The following is a 24,813-nucleotide window of genomic DNA, read 5'->3' as shown; positions in this document are numbered from 1 at the left end:
GCTCTATAAATAAAAATGGTCACTGTCATCAGTCTGTTTATACACACACACATTTATCTTCTATGAGTAAGTATTTGACGCTTCACTGAACACCGGTGTTTCATTTGTGACTTTGGCACGGCACACAAAAAACAGCATGTGCTTTCCTGTCATCTGTAACCTTTTCATTACCTTTTATGATATTATTTACTAGGTTGTTTGGAAATGTTTGTAAAAAAATCTGTTAAGACATTGTTCTTTATTTCATTCTGAGAAACTGCAGAATCACTAGGCTGTGATGGTAGACACTGGCACAGATTCAACACTACAGCACACCGTCTGTCTGCAGAGGACACAGCGGCACAGACCTCGTCACCATGACACCACAGATGCCATCACATACTGTAAGTGCCAGCACTCACTCACACACATGATCTGTGTTAACCCAACATGCTGTTGACCTTGTGCGAGAGGTTTTACAGAAATCTCTCTGTGTTCTGTAAATGCTTATGTTTATTATAGAAAGGGTTTTCAAAGGTCAGTTTGATATATTTCTGCTAGTAAATGTAGCGTGAAGCATGTTTGATACTTTCTGGCATGTCAAGGTCTGTTAGGTTTAAATGGAAGGTCATATGGCAAACCTCAGAAGAGTTGGACTATTGTGTTTCTCCGGAGAATTCCACTAGAGGACAAAAGTCATGTGACGCATCTACTTCGGACCTAAAGCACTAATAAACAATCAAGTCATTTGTTACGACTAATACAAAACTTGGTTGTGCATGCGATGCAAACGGATTTCTCATTCTACCATGGATATTTTCATGTCTGTTTACCTTTAAAAGGGCTGAAACCTTTGCTTGGACTGACAGGACAATCATCTGTTTTTGATAAAGACATTCAGTCATTTCAGTGTTGGGCAGCATGAAACTCATCCCACATGTCATAATTTATATGGGTTCTCATGCCAAAGTGAAGAAATGCGTGCTAGAATCCTTAAAGAGCTCTTTTGTAAGGCAGTGCTTCAGAATAGAAACAAGTAGTGTTTACTTTGTGGTGTTTATGGGGTTCTCGATATACAGAATAACACTTCGCCAAGAACTAACTGTATTTTCAAAAGTCAGGTGCATAGAAAAAATGAAACAAAATGCAAAAGCGAGCCTGCAAACTAACTGAAATGAATGCAGTGGGTTTTTAGCTCACATTTGGTGTCGTTTTATTTTGTTTTAAAAGTAGTGGTTTTGCATTTGTTGTCTTCTTTCAATTTGTTGGTGTGTGCGGCTTGCTTTTGTATTTCTGTCATGCAGCAGGTGTGCTGTTTACTATGAATCCTGTAGCCTTCGGTAAAAGAGGCCCATGCAGTAACTAGGAACCCAAATTTAAATGAAGAATTTGGGCTTAAAGTCCCAGTGAAATTAAAAATTACAATGCCTATTTTTTTCATGAAGTATCGCAGCGTTTATTGTAAATAGTTTATCAATGTGGGTCGTTCTCTTTTTAAAAATCAAGTGCCCTTATAATCTTCCGTTAAAATCTGAAAATGCACTTCTGACTATCCATCTTAAATGATGTATGTTAGACGGCTTGGGCGGAGCATCCGTTAACTCCTCCCCTTCAACTGTCATTCTGCTGCCTGTTCCATTTCAAAATGCAACGGCTGTTTTTATACATCCAATCAAATCGCAGAGTAAGACCACCTTAGCAACAAAAGCATCATGACAGAGGATCCGTCAAGCATTGTTTTTTTTATAGAATGAAAGTTACGCACATCGAGGGTCATCGGGGGGATTGAATCATGTTTCCTCATGTTGTCTTTGGTTCCTGGAGCAGGTGACAGTGGCACGAGGACAATAGATCATTGGTGTGTTGTGAGTAGATGTCAGGATACTCCTCCCTCAGCAGGAAGACCCTGTTCATGTCTGCAGAAACAATCACAGATAGAGGAATGTTCAGGTCCATGTAACAGTCCTTTCCATTCTAAAACACTTTCTATTGAGAATAAAATGAAGAGTTTATTTCCAAAACGAGATAACTCTGTTTTTTAAATGTTCAAAAATCATGTTTCTATTATGTTATCATGTTTTTATTGTGTTTTATTGTGTAAGTTAGCAGTATTTTTTGAGTTATTATGGCTTAAATCAAAGCAAACCAACTGCAGTTTGATTGATATTATTTGGAATGCACAATAAAGAAACATGATTTTTGAAAAAAATGATCTCTTTTTGGAAACAAACTATTAAAATTTGAACATACATTGCAACAAAAATGAGAGGAGAAAGAGAATTCTTAATCAGTATTTTGGCTGTTTTCATGTAAAAAAAATTCTAAATCTATAACATTAAATAAAAAATATAATTTTAATGGGAAGAAAAATTGTGTAACATATTAAGGATTGTTTTCAGAAAACATACGTTTATTCTTCCATAGTTTATTTATTACAGACCTGAATGACTTTCTTTTTTTGTGTTCCCTGAGGGTGAGAAAATGACCGCATTTTTATTAACTATATTAGGCTTTTGTTTCTCATATTGCTATAAAGTAATTTTATCTTTCAAATGAATCACTTATTAGAATTTAGCAGAAAACTGAACATTGTAACACAGCTGAACACTGATATCTGACTCTGTAGAGAGTAGAGACGGCCAAACATTAGTGTCATAACATCTGCGCAGACACAGTGACAGAGCACAGCAGTGACTGCGCAGATCTCATGTCACATGGTAGAGATTAAAGGTGTGTTGGACCTCATGCGGCGCTTTGCAGAGTTTCGCTGTCATTTCTCTGTCCTGCCAGGTATGTCACATACTGGAAACGGTGATAAGTCTTTCTCCCAGACAGCTACAAAATGAAAACAAATGAAGATTTGTTTCTTCTTAAAACGTATCTTTCAAACAGTGATCTGTATGCACTTTCATGTGTTTCCCAAACAAAACCTCATGCCAAAGATATTCAAGAACTTTTTTTTTTTTTAACTGCGTGTTTCTTATTGAACATATTGAAGTTGTTGAGGGAGTATTGTGAAACTCATGGACCTTAGTACACTTCAACTTAAAGGGACAGTTCTGGCAAAAACAAAAATTCTGTCATCATTTACTCACCCTCAGGTTGTTCCAAACCTGTATACACTTCTTTGTTCTGCATTTTTAACGAGAGCTGTAAAAGAATGAAAGAACATGTAATGTACAAGATGAGAGACAAACAAAGCACTTCAAAGAACATCATCATACCATAAAAGAGCAAAGCTAAGAACTAGAAACTAATCCTGATGGAACATTTTACTCAATAGGGTTCAACTTTCCTATTCACAACACCGAACTTGGGAAAACAATGTCAGTTCATTTGGTGGATTTGATGGCTCACATTTACCCCCAGAAAGACGTTTTTTTTTCATATCAGTGACCTGTTTTAGCAGATTCATTCACTCTTCCAATCCTGCTTAATTCTTCATCTTTCTGAGATTTTACCAAAGACTTGTTTTCCTCCACTCCCTTTCTCGGGATGTGTTGACTTGTAAAACTTCATGTGCATGGAGAGACTGTCTCACCCAAACCACGGCTGGTTTCAGACTAGACATGGTGTAGGTGGAAGCTGGATGTACTATGTGTGTCTAACCACATGGTTATATTTGAGGTCTTAAGAACACAACAACTGTTGCCAGTTCTATTTTATTTTTAAATTCATCCGACACGCCGCCAGACCTAAAGCAGTAAATAAGGGCACCGCGTTGACACAACAGAGTATTGTGCACGCACAATAAATATCCAGAGAAACTGTACAGACCACAACGTCCTTGAAAACACGAATTGTGCGATACTTAGAGTGCAGCTGTGTTCCGATGGGAGTTTGTCTGTTTGACATCAGGTCAGTAACAGACAGCAGACTCTTGTTCTTTGGGTGTGGAAGGTGTGCGTCCCCACGCTAAAAAACAACACAGAAGATGTTTGTGAGTGGTAACACACAGGGAAAAGTGCATTTTAGCAGACTGGCGTTAAATGTGACAGATTTTCGCATTTCATTACAAAGGTCTTTGAGTAAAGAGTTAAAGGCGGGGTGTCCGATTTCTCTTAGCCGTTGTTGATGTTTAAATCACCAAAACAAACACACCCCTACCCCCATCTTTCGCTATCGTCAGCGCTCGGCTAATGTCCGTCCTGTGCATTGTGCACCTTACTGCTGATTGGCTACAGGGTTGTTTTGGTACTCGGCCCGACTCAGTTGTCTAAAGCGTAATTAGGAAATTGGTTACCCTGCCTTTAACTGTGAGGGAAACACACACACACACACACATTCTTCAAAAGGTTATTTGAGTGAAATGTTTGTCTTGACCTTACAAACCTTTTGATTTGAAGTCATGTGCTTGAATGTCTAAAAATAATTTTGCACAATAAAAACAAAAACATCACTGTTTACAAAAAATAATGCAAATATATTTTTTAAATGTATGAAAAGACAGCCAATAAGAATCCAGAATAGATACTTTTTCAACTCCTTCAGTACCGTTTGGTTGAGATCTCAAGAAGATGCTTAAAAAAATGACCAACACATTTCTGCACTTTATAGAGGGCTTAATTTGTGTCCGGATTAATCCGGATCCGGCACCTCCGAAATCCGATCCGGCACCTCATTTGGTTCGTACTGACCTGCTGCATTTAAAAGCACGGATTTGACTATGAGTACGTCATTATACTGCAATCACTAGACACTTGTTGGACAAATGCTGGGAAGAGACGCAGAAGAACTGATGAAATACAGGTAACGGGTGATTAAATGCTTGATATTATACACGGTATACACGGCAGCCTCCTGCACCCGCAGGTGTAGTTTAAATTTAACGTTAAACTTCTGAATTCTACACAAATGTCGAGGGCTCTGTTTTATTTGTTTACATGCACAAACATTCACAACATCATCATTATGACAATAAACTGTTTCCATCACGTTAACGCGCATTTGGCAAACTCAAGATAAAATCTGCGTCTAGCACGTTAAATGTCTTTGATAATTCTGAGATTATCTTCGCATGTCCGTTTCCATTTAGGCTTTCTGATGCACATTTTTAAAACATCTTAATAGTTAGATAGAAAACCCCTCACAGAATGCACATTCCGTTACTTCTCCCCACCCCACTAATTTGCCGGATCTGCCACGCCCCCTTGTGACTAACCCCTCCCCCAACCCAACCCTTACACCTAAATTACCCCTCCCCCAACCCAATCACAAAACGAGGGTAGCAAAATTCTATGGGTAGCATAAATTGACAGAACACCAACACTAAGCAATTTACAAATTAAGCACTTAAACTGTTTTATTATTTATTTATACAGCCACGGAAATATTAAGAGACCATTGTAAAAATATTTCCAGTTTTTCTGAATTTGTTATTAATAGGTATGCGTTTAGGTAAAATTATTATTTTTGTTTCCTTCTTTGAACTACTAACAATATTTCTCCCAAATGTAAAATGAAAACCGGAGAAACGGGTGAAAATAACAGAAAATATGCTCTGTATTTTTCAGAACAGTCAAACATGTATTTAGGAAAAGTAAAAAAAAAATGTAAGTGACATTCTGGCTTTTTATCAGTTTCCATGTGTCTTGTCGTGCTGTCAGTCTTTCACATTGCTGTTGGATGACTTTATGTCAGTCCTGAGGTTTGATTTTGTTTAAATTCAACAGACACTGGACAAATGACCATGATGATTAAAAAAATTGGAGCGGTCTCTTCATTTTTTCCTCAGCTGTATATAGGTCAATCTTAATTCATAAAGGTGAACTTACTTATATTCTGATTATATATCAACTAATCAAGTTGCTGAAATTGGTTATAAGAATGCTGAAATCCTAAAAGTGTCTCCCCAGCTGGGTAAGCGCGCGCGCAGCCTGTGTGTGTGTGTGCGTGTGTTTTCCCTCCGCATGCATAGCTCAAGTCATTTCTGCATTTGTGTTGTTCTGCAGTCTGTGCAGTTATACGATCTGCTCTGCTCTCCACGTGTGAAGGTAGGATCAGACTTCCATGCGTTCAGACTCGCGTCACCTAGAGATACATGTATGGTATATGAATATGTGATTTTATGGGTTTGTGTTTGAACTCTTTGTAAACCTGTATCACGTAGGTACAACTCTATACCTAGTACACAGACAGCAAAAGGTTAAGCAAACTGCGCTTTAGTGCGTTTTACATAAATAACTTGTCTATTTACCTGCAGATTTGGATGATGTTTCTTAAAGCAATGTCTACAAAGCGCGTGGACAGCAGGTTAAATTTAGCGCCAAATTAACGTCATGGTTATATTCTCCGCGGGACGTGGTATCCTGACGACTTACTTCTAAACGCCATGTAGGGCAGCACAACAACACGATATTTTAACCGGTTGTAACTGCGTTTTAACCGGTGTGTAATTGTTTATTGTTTGTTTTCCACGTGCTGCTGCGCATGCAAGCGGTGAAAGCACGCGGCAGTCACACGACCGAATCGATATGATTTCTGATAGTTTACCGTTAATACGATACGCTGGTCCAGGTAAAGTAAAAGCATGTGTTATGTTTTATATTCCGGTTCGAATTAAAGTTGGTGCCTTGCCTCCTCATGGTGAAAGTAACAACTGTCTGTGGTGGTCCATACTTAACCGAGACGGTGAAATGACGGCTGTTGTTTGCTGGGTAATTGAGAAGAAGAAAGAGCTTTATTGCCATGTGAGTTTGGCCACACAAAGAATTTGTCTTCGTGACAGAAGCTTCCAGGGCACACACAGGTTAAAAAAGTGACAAGGCACAGGTAACAACGTAAAAAATAGATATGCGAGAGACGATGCACATTTGACAAAAATGTGTATTGTGTATTATTTACGTTGGTAAGTTGCGTGTGTGACGTCAAAGCGCTCTTACGTTACGAAAGCAGTCATACTTCCACTGTTTGGTTTTATTTACTTGTTTGTTTGTTTTCTGTGTTTATTTCGAGTACCCCTGCTGTATCCGTAATTCTTTGACGTAGGAAAAAAAGTAGCGTGCGTTATGACGTCAGTTGCATTACTGCGCATCTAAGTTTTGAGTAAAGATCCACTGAAAATTATAGCTGGTTATTAACAAAAACTAAAAAGCTAAGCCGAAGACACTGAACATGTCATCGCATTACATTAGGATTTGAGGCTACTTCAGAACTGTATATGGAACTTCAGAACTACAAACTTTATTTTCCGAGTCAATGTTGTGACGTGATGGTTGTGGTTTGTGTGAGCTGTTTGTATCCTTGTATCCCATGGACCGTAGATGAGATTCATGTGAGCTTTATCATGGACGGAGAGCTCTCAGTACCATCAGATGATCTTCGTGGTTTAACTCCTAAGCATGTGGCATGCATCGAATTTTGTGCTCAAAACAGAAGTCAAGACTTGGTTTGGTTGTAGTGGTGGTATAGCGGGGGATTGTTCACGGAAATGGCTCAAGATAAGCATATTGTTGCACATCAGAACATCCTCAATTGTACCCTCAAAGGCAACATGAAAAAATGAAGCCCTCACCACCATCGACTATTATGTCTGAATTTCACTTGTGTCAGTTTATTGAAGTCAGAATTGTAATTGTGAATGTCATTTTATGTATGTAAAGAAAAATTGCGTTTGAGTGCATGCGTCTGTACTTGAAACGTGGCACAAATAGACCGACATATTTATTTAGTTCAGTCGGGTTTCCTGACTGAGGATCATGGCAGAGAGTCAAAGCCGTAATGCCGTACTCGCTTACTCGAATGTTTTTCTAAGAGAATGAGAATGGGGCTAATTAAATGGATGCGTGCCCTGGCCAATATTGAGGTTCTTAACCTTGAAAAATGTCCAGAAGGGAAAACAGGCCTGACGTCCAGAGCAATACCTTTGAAATGAGTCGGAGAGATGAAAGCCAGCGGCTCCTGCTGTTCTTCTATTAAACTCTTTATTGAGGTGGGGTGGCGTGTCTTTTTAAAGGGTGCTTGTTTAAGAGTTTTCTGGTGCTTATGGTTTCAATTTCCAAAATCTGAAACTGAATGATTGTCATGATGCTTTGTTCTGTATGACAGGATGCACATGGATTATCAATATCGGTTTGCTTTCCTGGAATACCCGGTCCACCAGGTTTGCCACCAAAATGAGACCTGTCCACTGCCTTTTTTTGGAGTCTCTCTGTTTTACTCTTCATTTTATTGAACCTTGTGAGAATGTTATAAAATTGGATAAAAACTCCCAAATAACTTGCAACTAGATGACACTAATTGAAACTAGAAAAATTACGTCTTTATTAACTTAATTTAAATAAACAAATATTCGATTTTTATGAGCTCAAATATTCGAATGTGAAATTATTGAAAAATGCCCATCCCTAATTGAAGCAAAAATGCACGGTCTAGGTTTACCACACTTTGAAAAGTTTTTCTTTGCATAAATTATTGTTTTTATTTCCCTAAAACATGGTATGCTTGTTGGAAACCTAGTATTGCCATCTCAGCATTTGTATTTTTTTATGAATCTCGTCTGTCTGTGAGTTTGCAAATATTTCACCAATAACAATCCCTGGACTGGATTGGATCCCTAACCTGTCTGTAAATCCTCATGCCTCTTGTGACTGAAGTGCCGCACACATAAAAGTAGTCTGTTTAAGGGGCATGCGTGGTGTGTAGAGAGGTCATTACAGCAGAAATGTGTTCTCAGCTTGTTGTCTGGTTCGCTGTGATCTCCTCAGGTTGCGGGTCTCAGTTGGTCCGCTGAAGGCTTGACACCTCGACACACAGACTATTTCGGGACCCTTCAGCTTTGTTGTCAAGTGTCAAACTCCAGAGATACGTTTTGGAACATGGCCAGTATGGTGTTAAAATTGGCGTATTAAGTAGGGTGACTGATTGTAGGCCACTGAGATTTATTTGTGAGGTGCACCCTGGCTCACGCACACGGTACAAACGGAGGGTTTGGCCAAAGTTGGCATGTGAAGTGTAGTGGGAGTGTTTTTGTGAATTGTAAATTCAAGAAGTTGTTGACGCAGGTTTGGAAAAAATGTCTGTAGGACATTTCCACAAGGTTACAACTTGAATGATATCATTCTTTCCAGTTTCCACCACACATTTATATTTGGTTTAGTTCACCCAAAAATGACTCATTCTGTCAGAATTTATTCCCTCTCATGTAGTTGTAAACCTGCATATGAAAATGACTTCTTTTGTGTTCTGCAGAAAGAAAGAAAGTCATACAGGTTTGGAATGACATGAATATAATACATTTTCTTATTAATGTTATATACCAAAGTCTGTATTTCTTTTATCGAATGACCTAACAGATATAAAAATATATTTGGATGTAGTGGTATGACTAGTATTACCTTATCAGCCAGGTTTTGCCGTGTCCGTGTACACACTGGTACATCAGTCATTCCTGAAGTTCCCCTGAATCTTGCAGGCGTGCTAAACCCTTGAGAATAAAGAGATAAGACCTGTCAAAGTGTCAATGTTTCATTTGGTTTGAGATGTTATCAGTTTCAGCACCATATATCATGTTCACTAAATTAACTCGGACCCATTAAATTTTGACGTTGAAGGGAACTATTCAGTGTTTTACAGATGTCACCTTGACCTGCTTTAAGAGTTGAGTTTGCCTTGTGAAAGCACAATGGAACTTTTTGAGAAGAGAGGCTTGTGTTCAAGGTCGTAGACAATAGTGTCAGTATTGTGAGTGATGATGGAGAAATGAAATCTTAATCCGTATAGTGACTCGAATCAAATTCTCTAAATGTGACTGAGATTTCACGAAACTATAACACGATTTGGTCACTTTCATAGAAAGCCAGATGCATTAAAATCGTGCAGAATTTATTTAAACAGTAAAGTCAAGTGTAATTTGACTAGAGGGTTTGTTAAAACTTTAAAGGAGTCATATGCGAATACATTTTTTCTGTGTCTTTGGTGTGTTATAAGTTGCCCATGCATGTATTAGACACGTAAAATTGCAGAAATGAAAGTGTGGGAACAAAAGAGTCATTCTATGTAAAAGCGAATGCTCACCCAGACCTGCCTGAAACGCCTCGTGTAGCCACACCCCCACAAATCTACGTCAGCTGGTGGTCTGATTTGACTAAGACCGCCCAAATGTATACGCAAGTAAGGTGGGCGTACCTGTCAGTACAACTGAAGAGGAACCTGATGTTCCAAATATGATAAGAGGCGTTACATTTCGATCACACGCTTGCAGTATTCCACCAATCACTACGCACTGGTGAACTGGCCAATCATAGCACACCTCGCTTTTCAGAGCCATGAGCTTTGTTAAACATCTGCGCGTTTCAGAGACGGGGCTAAGAGGAGATACAAACATGCACGGTATGTGGAAAATACAGCGTTTTTCAACCTTAAATCATGTATACACATTGCATTACATCTAAAACAATCCATAATATTCGTTTTAGCCGTGTCATATGACCCCTTTAATAATTTGTTATTTAATAAGAATCAGCAAATGTTTTTTAAGCGTAAAGACTGTTCAGGTGCTATTACCGAATCAATATTTGCAAAGGTTTAACCACAAATTAACCATAATCCCAAAATATTGTGCTGTTTTTAAAATAGTTATTGCAACAAAGTTGTAAATGCATCACGTCTGAAGCATTGTATCTGTCAGGCAGAATAAAGTGGTGTCTGTTTTGTGTAGCATGACGTTGTTTGAATGACTCGAGTGCTTTGGTGCTGTGTGTTTACAGCAAGCCCGAAATATGTTTTTTATAGGACTGAAGAGAGCGTGTTCTGGAAGAGACGGATGAATCTGAATAAATGCTTTCATCTCGCACATCTCTTACAGAGGCATCTGTTCTGCTTGTTTATGTGCCATAAACAGAATAAAAGCACTTTACTACAGTATACAATTTGTGAACACAAACACATGCTCTTTGTACAGATTGCTGTGTTTTTGGCCTTCATCACATAAACTGAGAGCAAAGACACACAAGGGTACGAGAAGTGAAGATACTTTGGCGGCGAGTTACATTTACGCCCATTTTTATGAGATAAATCACAAACCCAGAACATCAAAACTTTCCCATTAGATAATGTATCGTGCACGTCTTGGTTCAGACTTAAGGCTGAAGTATAGTTCCCTTTTTATGCGTACGCGAGGGACAGCGTACAGTGCGCAAATTTCGTCATCAGAATAGTACGCGCACCGCCGGAATTTTGTTACCTCGCGTTCAAAGTATGCGCAGGTCACATTACATTTCTTGCCATAATTAGTTTAACTACCAGGTGGCAACCGTGTCCTGGGAACATCGATTCAAGGTAGTAGAAGAAAACCTGACCCCTGTAGGCCCCGAGAGGTAATGCAATATGTCGTAATGTGCATGCGTCGAAAGCAGTATACTTTGCAAGGCTGTGCATTCGGCTGTACGCGTACACTCTCGTACATGTAAAAAAAGAAGTATGCAACAGGCATTACTCCCCAAATTCTTCATCTCCAAGCCTTAAATTCCCAGTGTTTTGCCAAGAGGAAAGATTAATGACTGTTCTATGCCAGATTACCTCATGACCTCCTTTATGTTACAGGTGGTCATCTTTGTGATTTCTTCATTTCCTTTACAAGAAATTCCATAACTCTTCCTTCTGAACAACATGGCAGTTTTAGATATTGATGGTGAGCTCTGAATCTGGATGTTGTTTATTTGTTGAGGGTCGAACATTAGGTGAGTTTAACAGAAATACCTGCGGCTGTGTTCTGGCATGCGTAGAAAATGACTGACTTTCCTTAAACCATTTTAATATAGATTCAGTTACATTAACAGGAAATCTATTGAGGGGAAACAGTATGTCAAATGGCCTTAAACCTTCGTACTCTCTGTGTATTCATATTCTTCAAGAAAAAGTGATTGATTTATTTGACATTCTTTAAGAAAGCAGTTTTACTAGAGCTTCGATATTTGTTTATTTCTGGACAAGATGAAGAATTTCTGAATGTTATTTGTTCCCTAATGTATAGATGAAAATGATAAAGGTCCATTGTTTAAAATTTAGTGGCATCTATTGGTGAGGTTGTGAATTCCACCCCTCACTTTTGAAGCACTATGGTGGCTTACACAGAACTAAGATGACACCACGTTTTCGCTTTTTTTACAGAAGGAGATAACGTATTTATGAAACGCGTTCTGTAGAGCATTTTGTCATTTTCGTCTGTGTGAAATGAGATCTGGGTGTCGTCAGCATAACAGTGATAGGAGAAGCCGTGTGCCCGTATGATGGGTCCTGAGGATGTCGTGTAGATGGAGAAAAGGAGCGGTCCAAGCACTGATCCCTGAGGGACCCCAGTGATCATGTGGTGAGCAGTGGACAGCGAGCCCCTCCATGACATCCTGAAGGATCTGACACAGCGGAGAGGAGTGCCTGAGATTCCTAGAGATGCTGGTTGCTAGCAGTATCTGGTGATTGACAGTGTCAAACGCCGCAGATAAGTCTAGCAGAATCAGGACCGAGGATTTAGATTCCGCCTTGGCTAGCCGCAGTGCTTCTGTGACCGATAGCAGTGCAGTCTCAGTGGAGTGGTTTGTTTTGAAGCCGGACTGCTTGTCATCCAGTAGTTTATTCTGGGATAGGTAGGAAGACACCTGGTTGAAAACTGCCCTTTCTAGTGTTTTCGCAATAAATGGGAGGAGAGAGACAGGTCTGTAACTGTCGGTAATAGAGGGGTCCAATGTGGGTTTCCGATGTAGGGGAGTGACCTGGGCCTGTTTGAATGTGGATGGAAAAGTGCCGGTGAGCAGGGAGGTGTTGATGATGTGTGTGTGCAGGTGTGAGTGTGCTGAATATGGCCTGAAGGAGATGGGAGGGGATTGGGTCAAGGGGACAGGTGGTACTATAATATTCATTATAGTCAAATACTTACACGCAATGATTTTACATAGGTAAATAAGCACAACACATGGTAAAATTAGGACAAGTATACACTTTACATGACACAGAAAGCATGTATATTTTAAATATTTGATGTATATAAAATCTAATCCTGCTTTCTGGAATGCCCCCGGCTGCAGACATGAGACCCAGATGAGAACATTTCTGTTTGTTTGGTTATTGTGTTTGTGTTAGACCTGCCAGAATATCCATTAGGAGAATTATATTGTTGAATGAAATGCAATGATGACGGACGTTTGCACACTAAACACGTAGACATTTACATCGACGGTGGCAAAGTATCCAGACACACATTTCACAAACAAGAGATTTCATAATGACAAAACCTCTTGGTTCAGAAAAGAGATTTATTATAAGATATTTTGTATCTTATCAAATGATATTCATACATTTGTAAGAGTGACTGAAAGGGATACTTCACCCAAAAATGAAAATTCTGTCATCGTTTACTCACTTTCGAGTTGTTCCAAATCTGTATAAATGTCTTTGTTCTGATGAACACAGAGAAAGATATTTGGAAGAATGCGTTTAACCAGACAGATTTCGCCCCCCATTGACTCCCATAGTAGGAAAACATGACAATGAAGTGCCCCAGAACTGTTTGCTGTTCTACATTCTTCAAAATGTCTTCTTTTGTGTTCAACAGAACAAAGTTTTTTCAGAACAAACCAATTACGGCAAGCTCCCCCTAGTGTCTTCTATAGAGATGTGCAATAATTGCGATGATCTGAAACCATCATGATGAGGTCAAACAATCGCGATGAGACGATTATTTAATAATGGTGACAGCCCTACATTACATTTCATTATGTTTGCGATTTTTACATACACCTTTATTCAAACAAAGTAAGTTGAAAAGTGTCTTCAAGCTGTATCAGTATGTGTGTTGGCAGGGAATCTTTGTGCTGCTGTAATGCAATGCTCTTACACTATTGAAATGACAGAGGTATTGTGGGTAAGCATCATTTAAATGACCGTGAATGTTTTTCCATATATTTGTATAGATTTGATGCCAAATTCTGAAACCAAGTGACAGACAGACGACAGACAGAAAGACAGACAGGATGACGGCAAACGCTCCACGTGACAGGTGAGTGCGCGTGACCTCTCTCACATGATGATGAAACTACACACACATATAACATGAGATGTGTTTCAGGTATAAAGCGGTGTGGATTATATTCTTCATTCTGGGGCTGGGAACTCTCCTACCGTGGAACTTCTTTATGACCGCCACCATGGTAAGAATTCTCCATGTGTCATATTGGAATTTAACACTCAGTCCTGTTTGTTTTGGTTACAATTACACTTTTTACTTTTTAGCGTGATGGATGTAATTCATGTATGATCAATTGACATAATGCTTTCAAAAAACATCATATCTACATGGTTCACCCTTCCAATGTTGTGTCGTAATAGTATATGATTGAAGAGAACTTTAAACAGTGAAGTGTTCTTCCTCTCTGCCTTGTCATTGGTCTGCAGTACTTCACCAGTCGTCTGAAAGACCCAAACACCAAACGAGAATTCAATCAGACAGTGAATAGTACGGCGGAGAGCGACACGCGTAACGTCCTGGAGTCAAAGTTCAACAACGTGATGACATTGTGTGCTATGGTGCCACTTCTCATCTTCACCTGCCTCAACTCCTTCATCCACCAGAGGTAAGATGAGCTGATGTCAGGGGAAGATCTGACTGGTCAAAAATGACTGTGGCCGTGCGGACAGTGCTCCAGACACGTAGTTTGTTTAAATGAAAGGTGAAGATTAGCTGGAATCTCTCTTAAAGCTCTTCAAACAGACGTTGAGGAAAGCCGATCTTCTGCTCATTTTCTCTGTCCGTCTCTCTCAGGATCCCTCAGAAGTGGAGGATCTCCGGCAGTCTCTCAGTCATTCTGGTGGTGTTTCTCATCACTGCAGTGTTGGTGAAGGTGGAGATGGAGCCCCTGTCTTTCTTTACTTTCACCATGATCAAAATCATCTGCATCAACTGTGAGTAAACCCATCATCATCATCATCCGTCACGGTCCTTGTGTTCTTTCTGTTTATACAGTAAATCTTGATGAGAACAAGATGTCCACACGGCGCTTGATGCTGATATTAATATACACTCGGTTTTGAGACTCAAACTGGGACACTTGAAAGAGAAAGTCCTGAAGGAGTAATCGCTGTCGTCTTGTTTCAGCGTTCGGGGCGATTCTGCAGGGGAGTCTGTTCGGTCTGGCTGGAAGGCTCCCGGCTTCATACACCACACCCATCATGAGCGGTCAGGGCTTGGCTGGGACCTTCGCGGCCTTCTCCATGATCTGCACTCTTGCCAGTATGTGTTCGTCTTATAGACCCTTCGGCATAATCGTTCAGACTTGAATCACGAATCTTGTGTTTTCCAGCCGGCTCAGCGTTACAGGACAGCGCTTTCGGTTACTTCATCACTGCTTGTGTTGTGATTCTCCTGGCCATTGTTTCTTACCTCGCCCTGCCCAGAATGGTAAACAATGACACATTTAGATTCATTGATTAGCGAAGACTTTTATCCAAAGCGACTTAAAGTCCCAGTGAAATAAAAAATGACGACGCCTATTTTTTCATGAAGTGTTGCAGCGTTTATTGTAAATAGTTTATCAATGTGGGTCGTTCTCTTTTTAAATTCGTGTGCCCTCATAATCTTCAGTTAGAATCTGAAAATGCACTTCCGTCCTGTAATGACCATCCATCTTAAATGAGGTATGTTAGAGGGCTTGGGCGGAGCATCCGTTAACTCCTCCCCTTCAACTGTCAGTCTGCTGCCAGTTCCATTTCAAAATGCAACGGCTGTTTTTATACATCCAATCAAATCGCAGAGAAAGACGAAAGCCACACCCACTATTTTTCGGTCAAAATGCGGAAGTAAAAAAACAGTCGCAACATCCGGTTCACGGGACTTTGAGTAAACATTGAAAGGACCTTAACACTTAAAGGGAAAATTCTGTCATCATTTACTCAGATTGTTTCAAGCCTGTATAAATTTCTTTGTTCTGCTGAACACAAAGGAAGATATTTGGAAGAATGTCAGTAGCAGAACAGACCTCATCCCCATAGACTGCCCTAGTAGGGAAAATAAACACTATGGGAGTCAATGGGGGATGAAATTCTTACAAATATCTTCCTCTGTATTTAGCTAAACAAAGAAATGTATACAGGCTTGAAACAATCTGAGGGTGACAGAATTTTCATTTTTAGGTGAACTGTCCCTTTAAGGCCCTTCACATCAAGAAAAGTGACTAATGTGATGAGAACAAGTCGCTTTTTAGAACTGCTTTTAATAGTTCTAGATAACTAAGTGTTTTAAATGAGTTAAACCTGTGTTTGCATGATTTACATTAGAGCTGTTTTGATTTTCAGGAGTTTTTCCAGTATTACTCTGACAGTAATGGCAGCAGACCCGTCAGCGATGAGGAGAACAAGATGGACCTGCTGAAGCCGGGTAACTCCCAGCGCTTTGCATGTTGCAATTCTTATTTCAGTTCATAACTGCTTTACATTTGAACAAGTTTGGAAGCTTTTACATAATACTTGCACCTTTGTATGTTTTGGTACGACCTGCTGCTTTCACCCCAGTGAGGTTTGTGTTTAGGATTGGAACGTCAAACCTTTTTTTCTAATAAGTGTGCTCATTTGTACTATTCGCTATTTGAGATCACCACCTCGTAAAATCAGATCGTTTATCATATCTCAGCCTCCAGTTTTCTGAAAATCTGTGCGTTAATATTCATGTGCTGAGGCATGACTAAAGTTATTTAATGTTACTTAATGTTATTTGATCGGTGTGTTTTTTTAACATCCGTTTATAAATCAAAATTCTGTCATTTATTCACGCTTCAGATTTTAAAATCTGCATATGACACTTTTTTTCCCTGCAGAACACAAAAGAAGATATTTTGAGAAATGTCTTGGTGGTTTTGTGTTCATGCAATGGCAGTGAATAGGGAGCCGCAGATATGTTATATTTTTGTATGCAAACCCCAGAAGCGAGTTAGCATTTTACGACTTCCGGTCAGTTTTTTTTATGGGTTTTTGGTAAATCGCCCGAAATAAGATCTAAATATTTTCACGTTTTTTTCTGTGACACACCAGTTATAACCCGCTTGTGATCTTTTTAAGCCTTATTGTGTCTACTTCGCGCATATAAAGCTCACAAATAATGCAACACGGGCACAAATCTCTTTAAACGTAGATGCGGATTCATTCACAGAGTAATTACTCACCAGGAAACACGTTTTTAATAAAGTTTGAAAGAGTTGTCGGAGGCTTGGTGGTGGTGACGTTGATATCGAGCGACCGTAGTGTAGTCTGTTTATAGCCTCGTGTTAGCTTTTTACTTCTGCCGATTGTATTCCGGCTTCAAAGGTAACAAATGTTGTGTTCATTTGTAAAGATTATCCTGATAGACAAGACGTGTAAACATCATAAACCTTTGTTAATCACCGAGCTTATTTTTTGCGATCTTCCGAAAGTCTATGGGAAAAATACATACAGGTTTTCGGTCGAGGGAACGACTGCAGCGCTAACTTCCGGGTTAGCCTACAAAAAACACGTCATCTCTGCGGCTCCCTATAGCGTTCAGTGTTGTTTGGTTATCAACGTTCTGCAAAATATCTTCTTTTGTGTTCTGCAGAAAAAAGTCCGACAGGTTTGACATGAGGATGAGTAAATAATGAAAGAAAGAATTCTCATTGTTGAATGAACCGTCCCTTGACTTGTAGATGGTCCAGCCGAGAAGAGACCTGTTGTGAACCTGACGGATGAAGACACCAGTCCCACGGTGTCGGTGTTTGCCATCTTCAAACAGGTGATGACACGAACCAGTCTGATATCTGCATTCCCACGTTCATTCAGATTGATAAGAACAGTTGTCATGTGTCCTCTCCGCCGTAGATCTGGGTGATGGCTCTTTCCGTATGTTTGGTCTTCACAGTCACTATTGGCATCTTCCCAGCCGTCACCGTCGAGGTCAAGTCCGCTGTGGCAGACGGAGGTGCTTGGGGTAAGTGTGTTTGCATGATTCTCTATATTTATCTTCCTGCTTCTAGCCACCGAGAGCGAGAACAATAGCACAAACAGAGACGAGATATTTTAAATGGCGTGTTATAAGTCGTGCAGAGATCTCACAGCTGGACTGCTGCTTTCCACAGAAACATATTTCATCCCCGTGTCCTGTTTCCTCCTGTTCAACGTGATGGACTGGGCCGGCCGGAGCCTGACTGCTGTTTGTATGTGGGTACGTATGCCACGGCATTATGAACGAATCACACGAGCGTCTCTTCCTGAGCCTTTCATAGAATCCCTAATATTGTTTCCGGACGGACTGCAAAGAGTGGAATTTACGGAAAGAAATGTTTAAGAAAGTCCTTCTTCAAAGGGACTACGTTAGGAATTCTTCTTTCCTTCGTTAAAGGGATAATTCGGCTGAAAAGGAGAATTTCGTCTCGCTGTGAGTCAGCCGTCTCACTCTCGTGTGTCTTATTTAGCCGTTTATGACGGTCAGCGTCTCACTTGTTTGTGTAGTTTGTGTCCATTTAATTGAAAGAATTAGATTTGTGAAACAGCTGAGGATCATGGGAGAGATCATGGGGTGATTTAGAAGGGGGAAATGAACATGAGTAATTGAATTGGAAACGTCGTGACCGCGTGTCTGAGGTGCAGCTGGGAATTGATCCGGTTTACTGAGTTTTGAGGCTGAGCAAGTTTCACAAGGACTCTCACATGACCTCAGAAGTGATTTCAGCCCCACAGGCGTGTTGTGCCTCTGTCACACGCTGGCTGATGTTTGACCGGCATGTTTTATGGGGTTTTTAATGGTGGATGGCTCCAGATGTCTTGGGAGCTGCGTGACCGATGACATACAGACGTGGACAAAAATCAAGATACCATTTCAAAATTATTTTCAGTTTTTCTGAAGTTACTCTTTATAGGTATGCGTTTAGGTAAATTATCGTTTGTTTTATTCTGTGAACTACTGAAAATGTTTCTTCCCAATTTGAAATAAAAATACCTTTTACGTTTATTTCCTGAAAGTGAGAAACAGGTGAAAATAACAGAAAAGATGCTCTGTATTTTTCAGACCTCAAATACGGCAAAGAAAACAAGTTCAGATTCACTTTTAAGCAACGCAACAGTCATATTTATACAAGAATTTAGGAAAAGTTCAACCTGGATTTTTCTCACAGTTTTCATGTGTCTTGTCGTGCTGTCAGTCTTTCACATCGCTGTCGGATGACTTTGTCACTCCTGAGGTTTGATTTTGTTGAAATTCAACAGAGTCTGGACTGAAGTGACCACAATATGTCTAGAAATGATGATGAAATTAACATTTGGAATGCTCTCTTCATTTTGTCTGCGGTTGTATATATGATATTTCTGATTGGTCAGTCATGAAATTCGATGTTCAAATGTTTATATGTAATACTTAATGAGATAATAAATAAATTCTTCCAAACTCTGATCTCTTGTCTTTCTCCATTCAGCCTGGTAAAGACAGCATCTGGTTGCCCGTCCTGGTCATGGCACGTGTGGTGTTTGTTCCCCTCTTCATCCTCTGCAACGTGCAGCCCAGATACAACCTGCCCGTGTGGTTCGCTCACGACGCCTGGTACATCATCTTCATGATCCTCTTCTCCTTCAGTAACGGATACTTGGCCAGTCTCTGCATGTGCTTTGGACCCAAGTAAGTTCATACATCATCATTCGTAGTCACTCGCCTCATTTTATGGAAAGCTGCTCCTATTAGTCAGATGCATATTTTTTAAAATCTGAAATGTTTGTCAAACAACCAGAGTTTAAAAGTCCCAAAGAAATGCACGACTGCAGATGTGACTGTGTTGTTTTGTGTTTGTCTCACAGGAAAGTGTCCCAGCGTGAAGCAGAAACCGCAGGAGCTATCATGGCGTTCTTCCTCTCTCTTGGTTTGGCTCTGGGAGCCGCTTTATCCTTCGGCTTCCGGGCCATGATCTAAAACCACGGGCTAGTTCTCCGTGCGATGAAGAAGACTTGATCTCTTTGTCACATACAGAAGCGGATTTGTTATTGTATCTACCACAGAGTCTGAGAGAATATGTTTTTGACTGAGATTCAAGCGTACTTATATTACTTTTCTGTGTGGTCTCGAACAAGCTACTATAGAAAGCGTTACAGACATTATTCAGCAGTGAATGAAAGAGAGTTCCTCTTCATCAATATTACATATGCTCATGAGCCATCACACACAAAAAAGAGCCAAAACCGGTCGGCAGCGCTTCTCTTTATGTTCTTTTGTTTTACATTTTGTTTGTGTGTACTGTTTTGTATATTGTGCCAAATCAACCAAAAGCTTTTGTGTCCGTGTAGTTCAAGGTTACTCAAATAAGACTTGGTGTGTTTCTTAAGAATATGCTTGTTGTAAATGACCTCATTACTTGTAGTTGAGTGATTTCAGAGATATGCAGCTGTTGTTTAGGTCAGTAGTTTTACATAAACCGTACTGTGCAACACCATAAAGGGTCCCATAATGAGTTTTGGGGATTTAAACCATAGTTAATTCTGAATGTATTTGACTGATTTGTTGTTTTTGAAGTGTTTGTCTTTACAGACCTGAAGATACAATTCAGTGCGATAGCGTATTTTTCTCATTTTTCACGAAGTCGAGAGTGAAGGCCTGTTACTGTTATTGAACTGAACAATTACTTTTATAGTGTTTTTTTTTTAAAGCTTTTCGTATGATATATTTTTAAATCGGCAGGACATGTGTATGATGTATAGACATTCTAACAACTTTCTTTGGTGTTTATTGAATGAGAGATTTACAAAACAACAACAACAATGACAAAATGAAGATGAGAGAGAAGCTGGAAGAAATAAACACATTTCTGTTTGTATTTGTAATTGTGTTGTGTTTGTACGGTGAGCGCTGCATGTTTGTCTTGTTTTAAGATGATTTCTGTCATTCCTGTGGAAAAAACAAGCAAAGTCTTTTTAAAGTGCAGTTTAACCACAGTTATCCTCCAGCTATGGAAAACAAATGTTTGTCATGAGAAAGCGGGTTAGGGTTAGACTTCTTATTTAAAAAAAAATACCACAGAAACCATAGTTTCTGCCATAATTGAAGTGTTTCATGTCTCATGAAGATAAGGTTACAGTCAGAATTTCCTTCATAAAAATATGATATTCCCAGTTTCTGCACGTGGTCGTTACTGTAGTACATTGTGGTACTTTGTATTTGTACCAAAAAAAATTCTATAATGTTGACTTTTTTCTTGTATAATAATTTATTGTTGTATAAGGTGAGAACAACTTATTACTACGGCATTTTAGCAAACACGTTTTAGTGTTTTTCAGGATGATTATTATTATTATTTGTTCTCCAAGCAGTAACCGCAATTGCAGACAACGCTTTGTCTATTTTTAAAACAAATAAATTGTTAGATTGATGACAATCTAACAAAATATTTTGAAATATTCTCCTCGCGCTGCCTCCCATAGCCGCTAAATGGCGCTGCCTGCTTCCCTTCTGAGCGCCACACACAGCCGCCTTACTGTGACGTCATGACGTATCGCCCGCTGCCATAGTGACCGGAGACGCGTCGGAAGTGCAGACAAATGCCCAGATTCAGACGTTAATAAGTATTATAGCTATACAAAAAGTATTTTTGTTTGTATGTAAAGTAAAGAAAAGTGTTTAAAAAATATATGTTGTTAAGTAATTTGTTAAGGTGGTATTTACTAATAAAACGAGTTTAAAATGACGGATTAGTGAGCTCAGCTGGATAAAATCATACGCACGCGCGACATTCGAGACATAAATGGATCATGTTAGATGGATTTCGCCTGTTCCGCATTTGGATTTATATAATTTTAACTCATCGGAGGCCGAAAAAAGCAGATTTGTTCTGACGAGTCCACGATCGCTTGAATCCTGCGCGAGACTGGGAGTAAATCCTGTTGATCTGCTGTTTAAATCCCTCACACAGTTTATAGAAGAAAACCACGTGTCGTCTTTGGGAGCAGTGACTGAATTATTTGAGGAATATGAGAGGACGACGAGAACGCGTGCGCATGTGTCGAGAAGAGAGAGAGAAACTCATTCAAGAGGAGAAAAATAACGTTAGAAAATCATCTGTAAAGCCATTTACATGCCTGGAAACTGTCCTGGAGAGTCAAATCACACAGCCCAGTGAGTCGGGGATGACCCGCTTCACGGCTGACCCTGTTCAATCTAACTCTGCCTTTTCCATTTCAGATGGGTTTCCTGAAGATAAAAGCACGTGTGGTCAGAAGTTCCCCACAAGTTTCAGTCTGCGGGACCTCAGATGTTCTCCTGCGACTGAGAGAAAGATCAAGAGGCTTTCGCAGGAGATCAATTGTAAACTGAACATCACCGTTCCCGAGAAAGACTGTAAGCTTGCTGCATTGATGCTGGCCAAACACGACCAGGAGGAGTTTCGTTTACGACAGAGTAAGCTGGAGGAGCAGCATCGCGAGAACGAGCAGAGGCAGGAGGAGGCGCGGAGAGCTTACTTGGAGGAAAAACGAAGACAACAACTTCTGCGGCGTATCCGTCAATGGCAGGAGGACCTGGAGGCCCGCAGGAGGAGGCGAGAGGAGGAGGAGATGATGCTCGTGGAGCATCGAGAATGGGAGACGCTTAAGCAAGAGGAGCGCTGGAGGAGGCTCGCCGAGGAGCGGCATACTCAACGCCGGAGCAAACAGGAGGAGGCGAGCAAGGAGGCGAAAGAACGCAAACGATTCCAGGAGAGACTTCTGAAGGAAAGGCAGCGTGGCGAGGAGGCGCACAGAGAAAGAGAGCTGCGTGTCGCGTGTGAAAAAGAGCAGCGAGCCGTGACGAGAAAACAAGTTCAGGAGAAGAGAGCGAGGAGGAGACTCAAGATCGAAAACCAAAGAGAGTTACGCAAGCACATCTCTCTAAAGAAGGAGCTGGAGGAACAGCAGCGCACAGAGAAGGAGCTGAAGAGAGAAGAGCTGGAGCAAAAGCTGAGACGCTCCGAAGGGAATCGCGCGCTGCTGGTGGAGGCGCGGATGCAGGAGGTGCGAGACCGCGTGGCTAGAGAGGAGGTGCTGATGCGGAGGGCGCAGCAGCGGGCGGGGCGGGAGAACGGGGTTCGTATGGAGCAGAGACAGACGCTAGCGCATCGGTGCCAACTGCGGACGAACCACGCCGTCATCCAGACGCAGGAGAAGCTCCGTCACAGAGCTCACAGCGCCAGGGAGGAAAACCAGGTGAAGGAGAACACCCATCGCAGGCTGAGAGAGAAGGTCCTGGAGGAGGAGAAAGCGCAGTGGGAGCAGAGATGCAGGACTGTGGCGGATAAAGAGGAGCGCCGAGAGACGCTGCAGAAGGAGAGGGAGGAGGCCCAGGAGAGGAGGCGCAGGGTGGCGCTCGCCTCCTGCTACATGAGAGAGAGGGTGAGAGAACGGACCTCGCGTCGAACCTTTGATCAGATGGCACGAGAAGCAGAGCTGAGCGCTCACCTGGAACACCTGAAACTCTGAACACAATAAGAGGTGTGCTTCTGCTCTTATTGTTCTTACTGGTTGTTTGATGTTTCACAATACGAGTGTACTTTACATTTAGATATCTGAGAGATGCTCCTAACGTATACACTTGTAGAACTGAACTCATGACCTCGGCGTCTCTCAGCCGTGCTTTTACAATTTAGCTAAAGGAGCTCATTTTCTATTGCTGAAAAACTCGCTGGAATTACAGAATGAAGACAGATTAGCTTTGCAGTTTAGCTCGGTTAAATCCATATACAGTACAAAAAAGTCGTTTTGAATGTACAGTGAGGCCAAAATATATTTGGAGACTGCAGTCATCAATGATGACAAAATATCAAAGCATTTTATAGAGAGATCTACATTTGCTAGGATTGAAGTGAAACAAGCCATATGTGTTTTGGGGCCACACATTACATTCTGTATTTGTGTCTTATCTCATTACACCACACCCTACCAAAAGTATCAAACATTTGACAACTTTACTTTAAACACTTAAAGGGCTACTTCACCCAAAAATGAAAATTCTGTCATGAATTACTCGCTTTCTAGTTTGTCCCATTGACTACAATAGTAGGAAAAAATAGTCAAAAGTGCCCCAGAATTGTTTGCTGTCCTGCATTCTTCAAAATATCTCCTTTTGTGTTCAACAGAACAAAAAAACCCTATAAAGTAATGTTTCCCCCCTATGGGAGTCAATGGGGTCCAAGAACTGTCTGGTTATAGGCATTCTTCCAAATATCTTTCTCTGTGTTCATCAGAACAAAGAAATGTATACACATTTGGAACAACTCGAAGGTGAGGAAATGATGACAGAATTTTTATTTTTGGGTGAACTGTCCCTTTAAATGACAGGGTTTACAGTGTTTTTATGAAGTGTGTTATTTTTTGTTATAGAATTGAGAAACATTTACAATGTTAACAGCAGTATTATAAAAACCAATAAGCTTTTAGATGGCATCAAGTCCAGGCCAAAACTGTCTGAAGGAGGTGTGTTTATGAATAATTTAAAAGTATTTATTTTATACATTTTTATGAGCCAAATAATGACAATTTCTTTACATTTCTAAAAATACTGAAAGACTTCAAAATATTTGTTGTTTACATATTTATAATAAACAATATTTATTGTTTAAGAAACCTTGTGTTGTGTGTAGTGATGCATGAATCAGGAAACCTGATGATAACATCAGTACTGTTACAATGGCTGGTATTATGGCTTTTCAGATGAAGAATTTCTGCATTAAAATATATAAACATACTTTAGGCACCGTTAGACAATCTTCTCTAAAAAAAGGAATATTAACTGACAACAAATTGTGCCTAATCCATTGGTCATCATATCAAACCATCATTTTTAACCACACGTCACATAGATGATCTCCGAACGCAATGCACACACAACGCACA

The 24,813-nt window shown here is 40.3% G+C and overlaps 1 protein-coding gene across 2 annotated transcripts; it reads left to right on the top strand.

Moving 5' to 3' along the window:
• The first annotated feature begins 267 nt into the window (after positions 1-267).
• On the top strand, positions 268-20,896 carry slc29a1a (solute carrier family 29 member 1a). Of its 2 annotated transcripts, none has more exons than XM_057341419.1 (13): positions 268-383; positions 13,884-13,969; positions 14,039-14,120; positions 14,365-14,543; positions 14,732-14,871; positions 15,065-15,199; positions 15,270-15,367; positions 16,261-16,342; positions 17,622-17,707; positions 17,794-17,902; positions 18,051-18,136; positions 19,383-19,582; positions 19,759-20,896. In XM_057341419.1, the coding sequence occupies exons 2-13, from the start codon at positions 13,944-13,946 to the stop codon at positions 19,868-19,870; spliced, it is 1,335 nt and encodes a 444-aa protein (XP_057197402.1). In that variant the 5' UTR covers positions 268-383; positions 13,884-13,943; the 3' UTR covers positions 19,871-20,896. The 2 variants fall into 2 exon arrangements, with proteins under 2 accessions (XP_057197402.1, XP_057197403.1); XM_057341420.1 differs by lacking the exon at positions 268-383 and adding an exon at positions 5,872-5,972.
• Positions 20,897-24,813: the final 3,917 nt, after the last annotated feature.

This window comes from Triplophysa rosa, linkage group LG9, assembly GCF_024868665.1.
Source record: "Triplophysa rosa linkage group LG9, Trosa_1v2, whole genome shotgun sequence".
NCBI classification, from domain to species: domain Eukaryota; kingdom Metazoa; phylum Chordata; class Actinopteri; order Cypriniformes; family Nemacheilidae; genus Triplophysa; species Triplophysa rosa.
The sequence above is the reverse complement of the archived record's forward strand: the minus strand, read 5'-3'. Positions and strand labels throughout refer to the sequence as shown.

Excerpts from the sequence above, each read along its gene's own strand:
- slc29a1a (XM_057341419.1), top strand. The coding sequence starts at position 13,944 with ATGACGGCAAACGCTCCACGTGACAG. Across the intron at positions 13,970-14,038 it reads GCAAACGCTCCACGTGACAG|GTATAAAGCGGTGTGGATTA; the intron begins GTGAGTGCGCGT and ends GATGTGTTTCAG. Across the intron at positions 16,343-17,621 it reads GATGGACCTGCTGAAGCCGG|ATGGTCCAGCCGAGAAGAGA; the intron begins GTAACTCCCAGC and ends CTTGACTTGTAG.